The sequence below is a fragment of the Hirundo rustica genome, chromosome 2 (assembly GCF_015227805.2).
Source record: "Hirundo rustica isolate bHirRus1 chromosome 2, bHirRus1.pri.v3, whole genome shotgun sequence".
NCBI classification, from domain to species: Eukaryota; Metazoa; Chordata; class Aves; order Passeriformes; family Hirundinidae; genus Hirundo; species Hirundo rustica.
The window spans coordinates 48,452,044-48,464,625 of NC_053451.1; the positions used below are offsets into that span (position 1 = coordinate 48,452,044).

General features: G+C 44.6%; 1 protein-coding gene across 3 annotated transcripts in view; it reads left to right on the forward strand.

The window, feature by feature from the left end:
* MTUS2 (microtubule associated scaffold protein 2) overlaps positions 1 to 12,582 on the forward strand; it is a 273,696-nt gene that overhangs the window by 238,621 nt on the left and 22,493 nt on the right. For all 3 annotated transcript variants that reach the window (XM_040057241.2, XM_040057243.2, XM_058419555.1), the window contains one exon: positions 10,015 to 10,081. In XM_040057241.2, the coding sequence (XP_039913175.1) occupies positions 10,015 to 10,081 (67 nt within the window). The remainder of the gene's footprint in view (positions 1 to 10,014; positions 10,082 to 12,582) is intronic.

The following is a 12,582-nucleotide window of genomic DNA, read 5'->3' on the forward strand; positions in this document are numbered from 1 at the left end:
CTTAGAAGAAGCAGATGTGTATTTACATGGCACCCCTCCAGTGGTGTGGGCTATATATTCCCTGCCTCAGAACTGCTATCTCCCAAACATGGGGGGCCAGAACTGTGTGAGGTTTCAGGTGAAATCTCTCTGGGGCTTTTCTTAAAGCATTTAAACTTTCCTCTTAGTGTTTCCTAGAGCCTAAATTTTTATTTCCTTTATTCAGATCTGTACAGTAAACATCGTTTTTATTCACTGGATAAGTAACACAGGTTTTTGCTGTTATTTTCAGCTGATGAGTTTCCATCTTCTACTTGAACTTCCCGTTATTTGTCCCTGTGATTGGGACCTTGGACTGCTCAGTATTCTATACTTCTTATCATGGCCACTCCTGTAGCCCTAAATAGCATCCAGCTTGACAAGCATGGTGTTATAACTCGCCCCTTGACGGACAGTGCATCCCAGCATCACATTAGCACACCAATATTTGACCAGGGTCAAAAGTGAACGCCATAACTTGCCCCCAGGACTGATCTTTGAACAGCTCTATTCATGATCTCCACTCTGCCCAATAGTTCCATTTACTGCAACTCCTTGTCCTCTTCCCCCAAAGACCTCCTCCCCTCTTAACACTTCTTCAGAAACTCCCAGTCTTTCCCGGCCTGATGATCAATGTTGTGGTTGGCACCACATGGTCACTTGGTCCCCAGTAGGTGGGAGTTAGATGTTACCCCTATCTAAAAATATCAATTCTTTTGGTGGCAACAGTCTGCACTGGTGTGGATCTATCTGCCTTTGGTGCTCTGTTGTGCTTAACAAGGTGTTCTTAAAATATTATTCCTCTCAGTACTTGATCCAAGTGCCACATGCCACCGAAATCAGGCAGATGATTCTAGCAGCTTAAAAATAAGATTCAATAATTTTAAAACCTTGTTTTTAACCTGCTGTTTAAAGTGCCAGGTCTCATAGAATTTGGGTGTAGGGGCTGTCCTCTCCTCTGCTGTGCCTGCTTTGCTGAGTGTTTTGTTCACGTCTCAGTTATGTTCATTTCCCTTTCTATATCCTTAATTCCTGAGGCACTGCTGCCTTGAGGTGTGTGTTTGAAGTCCTCCACATAGTAACCTACCTGTCAGAATGCTGCCACCACAGACCCCTCTCCTAAATTCTTTCATCATCATCATCCTCGTTTGTGAGTTTGACTGAGGAACTGTTCTTTAAAAGTTTCTATTTTCCATTTCTTTCTTAACTGTGGTGGTTTTTCACCTTAATGCCACACACCGTGACCTGAAAGATGAGGTTTATTTCAAACTGAGATTGGTCTCACTTTCTCCAAAAGGATCTCAGCTGACCAAAGAGCTCAGCAACTCTCCCAAGCACATCTTTATCCCTTCTCAATCCTAAATCAGCCTCTGGGACCTCAATTCACCCCTGCCAGAAGGATAACAGACGATTTCTGCTTAATTTAAGTTTCACTTTAGTATCTTCTCTTCCAGTTTAGTGCTTAAGTAGCACTAAAGTCATGCATAGACCTTACTAGCTAATCTTTACCTTAGATTTATAATCATTGCAAGCAGTAAATCCCCCATTCTTAGCAAAGCAGTCGAAGAAGATCAGTATTTCATTTTAAAAGCATAGCAAAAGAAATAATGACCGGGGTTTATTTTCTCTGCCTGACAGTCAGACATGGATCTAAATACTGTAGTTCTAACAGCCAGCTCAGAGAAATGGCCATGGTAATTTGCCTACAAGTGGTTATGTAGGTTTTTTCTATGGCAGTTGGAAAGTTTCCGGCCAGGATTTGGACTGTAAAAGATTCAAATTAAAGACTTCAGGTTGTGTGGCAAAAAAAGAAGCTCCTACAGTGAGGATGAAATTATTTCACCATAGAAGGAAGTCTCTTTTTACCTCTACTCTGCGGCTGTTCAGTAGCCAACCAAATTAATTTTCAGCTGCTGTAAGGAAAGTTAGGTTTTGAACACAAATGTTAGAAGATGTATTTGGAGTGTGATTTCAAATTTGGTTTGGTGGTTGGATTTAGTTTTTGTTTATTTGTTTGTTAGGTGGGGTTTCTATATTGTGGGGTTTGTTTGTTTTTAATTACTTGACTGTGATATTCTAAAACTGTAGTTGACGTCCTGGCAGGGCTGAGGAAGAGCAAGAGAGAGAATAAGAAGGTGACACAAACCAAAGTTACCTGAGAATTTAAATGTAATTTAACACAGTTTTGTTGGACATTCTTCTTGGTTCCTACTATTTTTAAAATCACTTTGTGCATCACCAGTCACAGTTGAACATACATTTAAACAAAAACTCCTATCCAGAGAAGCACAGACCTGAGCATCTTTCCCACCAGAAGGCAGAGCTGTTCAGCAGTAAGGGCAATGTCACTTTTCTGTATGTTTGCTAGTGATTTGATTTTCAGGAAAATAGTAGTTTTCAGGTTTAAACACTGGATGCAGCACAAATACCGCCTTGGGTGTGAATCCCTGAACTCTTTTCCCAGCATTGTCTTTAACGTAAATTGTTCGAGGAAAATACATCATGCCAAAGGCAACAGCCCAGGAGAAATGAGCCTGCTGCAGCTCCATGTCCTGGGTCTGGCCAAGAAAATGCATCCCCAATGGGCAAACTGACACAGACCGGACATACACCGCACACGGTGTGTACACGCAGGTTAGGGTTAGGTTATGTGATGTATATACGTATATACATAGCCAAAAAATTATGCCAGCCCTCGAGAATTACAAAAGTCTCCCGGGTAGGTTGCAGAGATGTGGTTTTGCCGTTACAAGGAGTCGCCGAGGTCCAGCGGGTGTTGATCGTCCTCACGACTGAAATCACCAGTTTCAGGGAAAGTCCTTTCAGGGAGATTAGAGCGTCTCGGGAGGCTGGAGGACACCCGGGAGCGGGGGGACACTCCCCACGGCCCGCGGACGAACTGGCGGCCGGTGTCGCAGCCTGGAGCGAGCCGCTGGCAGCCAGCGCCCGCTCCCGGGCCCCGCGGAGCCGCGCAGGGCTGCGCTCGCCCCGGGGGCGCGCCGGCAGAGCCGCGCAGAGCCGCGCAGAGCCGCGGGTGAGCCGTGCGGGGCCCAGCGCGGCAGAGCCGGGAGTGGATCTGGGAGCGCTGCGGGACACGGCCGCGCCGGCCGCCAGCCGGGACGCGCTCAGCTTAAAGGCGCCATCCGAGCGGGTGCGCAGGACGCGGACTACGGGCATCAGTGCCGGCGGATGCGGCACGGAAGAGAGAAGCCAGCGGCACCCCGGCGGAGAGCCCGGGCTCCGTCTCGGATTTCAGCGCCTCCGGGGCCGTCGCTGCGAAGTTTCCAGCCCCGTCCCGGCAGCCGCCCGCCCCGGCACTTCCCTGCGATGGCGCTGCTGGACGTGCCCTGCAGCGGGCAAGCCTTTGCCAGCCGGAGAAACCTTTTTCGGGAGAGGCCGGGTCCAGCGGGCGAGCAGCGGTGCGGCGGCAGGGCGGGGAGCGGGCAGAGCTCGCCGGGGGGCGAACCCGCCGGGCTCGGCAGCCTCCCGCCCCGCGGCACCGTCCCTTCCCCGCTCCCGGAGCCGCGTCCCCGGCCCCGGCATCCCCCGGAGGCATCAGGATGACAAGTCCCCTTGGCCGGTCTCGGCGAGCTGGGACGTGACATCCCTCTCCGACAGTGTCACCGCCCGGGGCTCATCCTCAGGCTCCGGGCCGGGCTGGCCGCAGTCCGGAGGGTGTCGCTCCGGTGGGTGGCTGTCCTGCCAGCATGGGCAAATGCTGCTCCACGTGTTTTCCCCACTCCCTGTGCGAGGACGAGACGGTACTTTTGCCTCTTTTCTATTATCCTTTAGGGAAAGGGACGGACGGTAGCCGCGTTAGAGCTTGTGCTGATGCTTCTCGCTGGGGTCGGTGGCGGATGCGCTCCCCGGGTGGCGGAGAGGGGAGCGATGCTCGGCTTGTTTGCAGTGTGCTGATCTCTCCTTCGCCGGGGACAGGTCTAAGTGTCGCTTTCTCATGCACTGCAGTGCCTTACATAAGTTTGTCCTGCAGTCTAAATGGAAGGGCTGGATGCTCGTGAAACAAGGAGGGAGTGCTGGCATCGTCGGTAGCAACAGTCGGTTTGATGGTTTGCTCTGCTTTTCTTACGTTTTTAATAGCCATGTGGAGTACAAGTTATAAAGGAAACTTTAAACTTTGAAGATAGATTATTCAGCCTCTAGCTGTCCTAAAGTTTTACATCTCCAACAGAGGAATGATCCTCCAGTCTGGGAGAAGTGAAACAAGACAAAATTATCTGGGTTTTTTAATGTTTGTGTGCATCTAAATCAAACACCTTTCTAGACACCAAAATGGGTCATGTAAGAAATGTCAGTGCAGAAGTAAGTACACAGCTACATGCAGCAGGAAAACAGCATGTGCAAGAGAAGTTGTGGGACACTTTGAACACATAGCTTTTGCCATTATTCTTCTGGAAATTTGCCTGGGTATTATGTACGGAAGAGTGAAAGAATGCATATATGTATTTAATTTGCTTAATAGAAAAATATCTTGGCAAAAACACATGTTTGTACAGTATATTCTGTTATAATTTGGCTTTATGATACATTCATATAACTCTGTTGAATGAAAAACTGATAGTATCTTCCATTTACCTAATAATAGTTCAAATATAACTTGAGATATGCTACTAACCAGGTTAAGAAGAAATGTGTGGGTTAATAAAAAACTTGGCAAAGCGCAGTCACTGTGGAATATCTAAGTGCTTGAAAATTTAACCTGAAGTGTGTTATGAGGAAGGATTACCTGACAACTAGCATGATTGAACAGCAGCGTTAAAACACCTCTTTTTAAAGGAAGACTGTAGGTAATTTTGAATATCAGCTACAGTGGGATTCAGTTATTGCTTCTACAAGTATCATCAGAAATATTTTTTGGTACAAGAGAATTCCCAATGTATATGACTCTCTTTCCAATTATAATATAACACCTTGCCACAGGGAAGTCCGAATACAGAACAACAGTGACTAAGCACTGTTTGCAGGTCAGGGATTTTTTTTTTTTTAGTGATTTTAAATCTCTGCATAGGAGACAGCTGAGCTGTTCTGGAGCAGTTTTAATAACAAGTGCCACAGAGCATCTGTGTGCAGAGAGTATTTGGAGATATTTGATATTTTAGAGAACTGAGAAGTGTTTGTACAGTGGAGACACTGTACATACATTTGGATCTTAGAACATAAGCAAACATGTAAGTTGGCAGGGTAGAGAGTCATGTCAATTTGGGAAGGTAACTCCAGGCTTCCATGTTTGCTTCCTAGTTGCTGCTGACTTCCTATGTGGGTCTGAGCAATTTTCTGTCATTCCTTGCCTGATCTGACCTATTTCCATTTCTATGATGGACCTACTATTACCTACCTATTGTTAAAAAGCACCCAGAGGTTTACTTAATTAGTATTTCTAATTCATTAGTGCCTCTCAGTTAGGTTGTAGCTCTCAGAGGAGAGAGGGTCTAAGACAAACCTCAAATCTGCTTCCTCATCCCTTATTCCTGGTCCAAGGTGAAATCTTGACTTGTCTCCCTGATGATGTCTCCTTGAGGATGTCTACCTGTCCTCTGAAGCTCCATGTAACTAAAGCAGAGCCTTTCATAGAACCACAGAATTACAGAATAGTTTGCATTGGAAGGGACCTTTAAAGATCATCTAGTCCAAGGCCACTGCAATGAGCGGGGACATCTTCAATGAGATGAAGTTGCTCAGTGCCCCGTTCAGCGTCTGCCCACAAGCTTATTTCCTCTATTAATTTCTCTATTTCCTCTCTTAATCTCTTTGGACAACACCAGCGTCTTGCCCATCCTCATGTCCATATTATGACATCTCCTTACCAAGTTATTTTTCTAGGTTCTTGCATGTGGTTATTTCTAAATTCAGCTGATTTTTTTTTCTGAGCTACACTGCTAAGTTTGGCCACTGTTATCTAATTGTACAAATTCTTGCTTTCTTCCTACACCTCTGCCTACCTGCCTGACTACCAATACAGGTTATGCCTCAGTCCATCGTCAGGGTGTTTTGTGTTGAATGGAGAACTCACTCACATGTGCCATTTTCAGTGTCTGTTTCACTTGCTGAAATGCTGTCCAACATCAAGCCTTTCACAAGAGAAATATTGGGAGGCCTGTATGCTATACAGCTGATGATAGGACAAGAGTTGCTACTGTGTCTTCTATTCAACAGAGCAGCTGGGCAAACATATAATTCTACCTGGTTTTTTCTACTTTTCTTTCTGTCTGAGGAGATGGGACATATTCCAGACAATCATTATGTTGCAGAATTCAGAAATGAGGAAGAAGTTTTTCTTCATCTCCATCATGAGTGTAATCTTATTTTATGAAAATTACTTCACTATCAGAGTAATTTCTTGGGATGCAGCCAACAGAAAACCTTTGTCATCATTTTTCTAAAAAAACAATGTGATCCAACATTCATTAAAGGTACATGAAAAGCAAATGCAACATTTTAATTTGTGCAAAACGCACTGTTTTGGTTTCACTTTTTTGGGCATAAAATAAAGCAATTCCAGATCACATCAAAGTAATACTTTTTTCTTCCTTGCCATTTAACTGCTGCACTGGAAATGGGGGATATTTGCACATTTTCCTTACAGGGTCTCTAACATTTTCACCTACTGAAGACAGGTGTGTACAATCAGTGTATTGTTAAACCTAAGTAAGATTTGGTCCTTGGATGCTCACCCTCAATGGCTCAATTCCAAGTGGTGACCTAGTAGAGAATCTCCACAAATCTCCTTTGGTATGCTGAGCCTTAGTGGACACAAAGCTCTTGGGAGGGCAGCAGCTTACCCTGTCTTCTCTTTCAAATACTTTGTTGAGATAAATATTAATGAAGACTGATTAACCCAATGGGACATCCTCTGGACTTGGTTCCTTATCCATTTGCTTTGGGGAAGCTTTCCTCGTGTGCTTGTGAATTTTTGCATTGGTTTGATGTTTTGACAGTGGATGTACAGGAATCTCAGCGCTGAACGTGATAGCTTTACATTCCAAAGTCAGATCCAGCTTTGCTCTACTGTAATGTTTGGTTGCCTTAGCGCTGGCATTCCCTGGCTACACGGACAGTGGAGTGCTGGTTATCTGCAGAGCCACACTGGTGATAACAAGCAGGGGCTTTTTTTGTTTTGCACTGCTGTCGTGTTCACAGTGTCGCAGGAACATGGGCAGTCCAAACCTAGCATGTCACTGACAAAGCAGGTTGCAGTTACAGAAGGTGTTGGGGATTTGTGAGTTCACTGCACATCCAGGAAACCGCGAGGCTGATTTGGTGATCAGCCAAAAGTGCGCCTCGCTCCTCTTCCACAGGAGGAAGATAAGGGCTCGTGCTGTTGGTCTCTAGAAGAACCCTCTGAGAAAGAGGGACTACTAGAGGCCTTGGCACTGAGGGGAAACCTTGCACATCTGATCTCCCAGGAAACATAAGTATGAGCTCCCGAAGAGTAGACAGGAAGCCTTGACCAAAACAAAAACACAATGCAAGAAGTATTGGCACAGCAGTGAAATGACAGTGAAGGAACCTGAGTTGTGCTGATCTGTCTGCCCAAGGTAGCCCCAGGGGCTGCTCTGCTCTGGAAACCACAGTCTCAGCACAGTGGGAGGCAGATGTCACTCCCCCTGCCTTGGTGGGTTGGTGTCCTTACTGAAGCTGGAGTTATGGGATAGATAGCATTTTTAAGCTGCCACCATGGCAATTCTCCTCATTTTTGGAGAGGATGCCACTGCCAAGTGTCCTCAAGGGTAGGAAAAACCTTATGTAAGATAAAACATCATGTAAAATGTGGAGCCTGTAGTGTTTCTTATGGGGGATCAAAATTTGAAACACTTTTTCTCCCAAAAGAATATGTTTTTTCCTTGCTTTTAATTTTCTTTATATAAAGAGAATAGTAAAAATCCCACTGAGTTCTGCTTATCTGTAGGTGCCGGTAATGATTTGTGCAGAGCTCCCTTGCTTTGTGTGGCTTTTGTTTCAAAGAGTGAGAGCTGGTAATTTGAGTGGGTGCTTCCCATCTGCAAGTCCTGCATCCAGTATATCCCTGTGCCCATGCCTTCAAGGGCACCAAGCTTGGCAGTCTGTCAAGAGCACTTCTTAGAATGACTCCAGTGGGTTAAACAGACCATATGGGCAGATTCAATGGTATTCTCCAAAAGGGGGAACCTTACTCCTCTAAGACTGCTGGTTTGGGAAACTGTGTGAAGGGATCTGGTTTTTTAATGTATCAGGCTGTATTTATCTGGACTTTTTTGGGGGGTTTTTTTCCCCACAACTTTTTGACTAATTAGGATAAAAGAAGTCCACAGGAAGCCACATAATTTTATTCTGAGCCTAATGCAGCTGGTCAGGACTGGACACTCTGCAGACCTGGCACACAGCCCCCTGTGCATTACTCAGCAGGGTATGGAGCCAGGAGGACTCACCAGAGGAGCCAGGCCTTGCATTCCTGCCTTCTTCCCATAACTGAATAAGAAAGATGCCCTGGAGACCCAGGGCATAAGAATAAGAATAAGAATAAGAATAAGAATAAGAATAAGAATAAGAATAAGAATAAGAATAAGAATAAGAATAAGAATAAGAAAGATCATCTTGGTCTCCTCAAGCCTTCAAGGCTCTCAAATCAGTTCAGTTTATCACTCCATTTACAGCAAACTTTCTGGAAAGTGTATCCTTTGGATCTTGTGGAAATCCTCCCAAAAGGGTAATATGTAAAGGATCAATTCAAATTCCAGATTCTATTATTCTAGTATTGCCAGAAATAAAGTTGTGTTACTTCTCTTAACAGAGTCAAAAGTCAGGTGCAGGAAAAATACACAGAAATATTAAGTTCTGAAATGCTGGGGTTTTTTCCACTTTCATTTTTGTAATATAGAACTTACTTGCTATCTTATCTGCTATCTATCTTGCAGCCAAACTAATCCTGTCTGTGCCCTAGATTTTTATTAGCTTTGCTTGCTTAATACGGAAAGATTTGGTTTCCAGGACTCCTTTTAATTCAATTTATAACTGTACTGCTTTTTCTCTTAAATACGACTTTTCTGTAGTGTCCTTAAAGGTTTCTTGACCTTTTCTAACCTGGGACATATTTATAGTAACCTGATCTAGTTTTATTAATCATTAGTGATCTTCCCAGCAGGGTACATTCCTTTGTCTTCTTTCTAATATGATTCATGATACATCCCAATTTAAAGTGCCCACATGATTGAACTGCTACGCTGGCATTTATTGTACTAAATCAGACTCCAGTGGATGGAAATAAGAATTTTGTTTGCCAGTTTGCACAGCACTAGTCAGATATCTGCTGTCAAAATCCTTGCATTTTGTTAGTCACACCTTAACATTGCTCATGTAAATATGTTTTAATTTTCCTTTAGCCAATTCATCTGTTTTACTCCTTAAATATTCAGATTTCTTTTGAGACTAGTCAAGGAAAGGTGCCCTAATAAATAAAATCACAGAAACAGATGTGGAGATAGGCATGAACATCAGGTTATTAGTGGTGTTTATATGGGAATGCTCACCATGCATAGAACGGTGTGAGTACAGCAATCTGCTCTGTAAGTTTGACTCTGTGAACATATTAATATGATTGGAGGTGGTTAAATGCAGGATTAAATAGATGAAAAAAGTTTAACAAATCCATCCTTTACATGCAGTCCAGCCATAAATGGTATGAAGGCTGACCACAAAATTATAAAAAAATACAGATGTCTTTTTAGACACATAGGAGTAAATAGAGTGTTATGCACTGCTGTGTGCAGGTGAGCGTGTGTACATGTACTCGTAGACATACAAGGAATTTGTAGCCAGTGAGTTGTAGCTCTTAAGCTTGATTTAAAAACTGAATGAGTTCATTATAATCCCACTCCCCTCTCCTAAAAAAAAAAATAGTATGAGGAATCAATCTAATCTGCTTTACTAAACGAACATGTGAATTTGCTTATCTGGGATAAACTTGGGTACTATACATATTTCTCTCTTTTTTTCCTTAAACAGAATGAAAATGCCCTTGCGAAAATAAAGGAGTTAGGAGTCGAGCTTGCAAAGATCAGGGAGGAAGTTGGTAAGTAGTACAAGAAAAGTAACAACAAAGTGATTTTCTCACTTTACATGAAAGCAGTTATTATGATTCCCTGTGACCTGATCCTGGGGAACCTCCATACATGTGATGAAGTGTTTTCTGAAGCCCAGTGGCAAAGGGGTTTGTGACTGCAGGGAACCTTGATTTCACATCTTCGCTGTGCAGATGGGTTCATCACCACACACACGGGAGCCAGCTGCGCATCATCTTTGCTAAACAAATTGTTCTCCATAAATCCATAGCTTCTGTCCTCAAACACCAGCACGGCTGAGGAGAACGCACAGTATGAGAAGTGGGAGCTTGGGACAGTGCACAGTGACTGGGAATGCAATCACCAGCTTATGAACATTGCTGTGTTTTGCAGTTCAGCAACAAACCAAAGAACACCAAGCTCAGAATTTGTTTGTTGATATCCCCAAGGTCTCTTCCTGGTTGAAAGACAGAAAGAGCAACGCATCCCATTTGGTCCATGTATTCCCTGTACATCTGCATGCCCCACTTTTCCTTTTTAGTTTCTGATCTAGACAGGAGAGAGAGTGAGAGAGAAGATGGACTTTTGCTCTGGTTTCAGCCAACAGGCTGAGCTCTTCTGGGCTTAAATCTCTCCAGAATGAGTGTGGTGTTGGGTTCAGCTACCGCAGGGCAAATGGAGAGCAGGACCACTGCATCAGGGGACACCCTGAGTACCAAAATATGTTGGAACCACTGATGACAGGAGCTGAGAACAGGGGGGACCGCTTAGCTTTCCCTGCATGTGGGAGCCCAGTTCCTGGGTCACCCGTTAAGCACAGATTGTGTCATATGCCCAGAGCATGACATGACTGGCAAAGGGAGGCACAGGCCAAACCCTTGTGGGATGGGCAGAACTGCAGATCCTCCCTGTGCTTTGCCTTCACCTTGCCTGTGACAGCCCACTTCAGAAAAGCTGAGCACAGCCCTTTTCACATGCCCAGCATCTTGTGCTCCCTGCTTTGGCCCTCTGAAATTCCTTGGCTGACTGTCATTTCATAGAGAGCTTTATTGTCCCCATGGCCAATGTATACTGCAGCAATAGCAAGACAGGTTTCTAGTTATTCCCTGATGCCTGCCTTCTTCCATCCTCTGCATCCCTACAGCTCTTACAGAAGAGTTGTTGTCACTGGTGCTTTCTTCAGGCAGGGTACACCTGAAGTTCTTGGTTCAATAGCCCCTTCTCATTTGAAAGCCCTACCTCAATCTAGCAGGTTGGATTTGCTCATTTTCGTGAGTGCTTTTTAAGTGGCGGTGACATGGGAAGGGAAGAGAGGTTCAGTGCTGGAGATAAAGAGCTCTGCTTCCATTGCACCATGTTTGTACAGCTGAAGTGAATACAAATCCCTTGTGGTTTTGCTGGAGAAGTGAACTTGGCCAGGGGCACAAGAGCGTGTCTGTTTGGGGGTCACAGAGCAGCATGCTCAGTAACAGGAGATCGCTGCTCTGCCTGCCCTTGCCATTGCCCATGCAGATGCAGCAACAGACACCTGCTCTGCACAAAGCTGAGTCCTGGTGGCAGGTGTGGGAACAGTGTTGGTAAGAACCACAGACAGCCCAGAAAAGCAGCCTGAGCTGTACTGCTACAAAAGGGAGATAAGCAGTAGATGTGTAGGGCTTTCTTGCTCAGAAAGGAAAAAAGATTGTGTGAGAGAGTCTTTTCCTCAGTGGTCCTGTGGGCATGTGTAATGGAGAGGAGCCATTACAGGCCACCTCTTCCTCCCATCACTCTGGAAGACATGGAGATGCTGAGCAGAGGCTGTTTGTGAGTGACACAGGTGGCTGGTCACCTGCTTGGTGGAGGTAATCCTCTCTGTGCAACCCTGAGATGCAACATGGACAGCTAGAAGCACTCCCAGTAGGGACGAACAAAAAGATGAACATGTGCAGGTATTGCACTTCATCAGAATGGGAAATAATTCATCAGCAATAAAAAAATCCTAGTCTATGTCCTTACATAAGGAAGGTAAATGCTTATGCTTTTCAGTACAAGTCAAAAATTGCTGCACAGTCTGTTTTACTTTGGTATAAAATTATAAAACTTAATTTTGTGAAACAACCAGTGTTTTAAAACTGTGGAAGAGGTGAAATGGTAAATTCTGTGTACATGAGAGCATTTCTGTGCTGGCTTGAAGGCAAAACCAGTGAGAGACTCCAAGTCAGAAAAAAACCAATTTAATAGGAGAGGGAAAAAAGGTAAAATAAAAAAAACCACATGCAATGATACAAAAGATCACTGACAGAGTCAGAATACAACCTGAAACCGTGGTGGTAGCAGTCCAGATGAAGTGGTCTTGTTGAAGCAGTGTTCTTGCAGAAAGGTCTGGTAGCTCTTGTCCTCTGGGAATCCAGTGGGTAAAGCTGCCTGTGCTGTCCCAAATGCCAGATTATATCCAGGTGGGAATGCTTGGCTCCTCCCCCTGGGCGGAGCATCTCACAATGGGCTGATATCATTTTATCAGTTTTGTAATGGG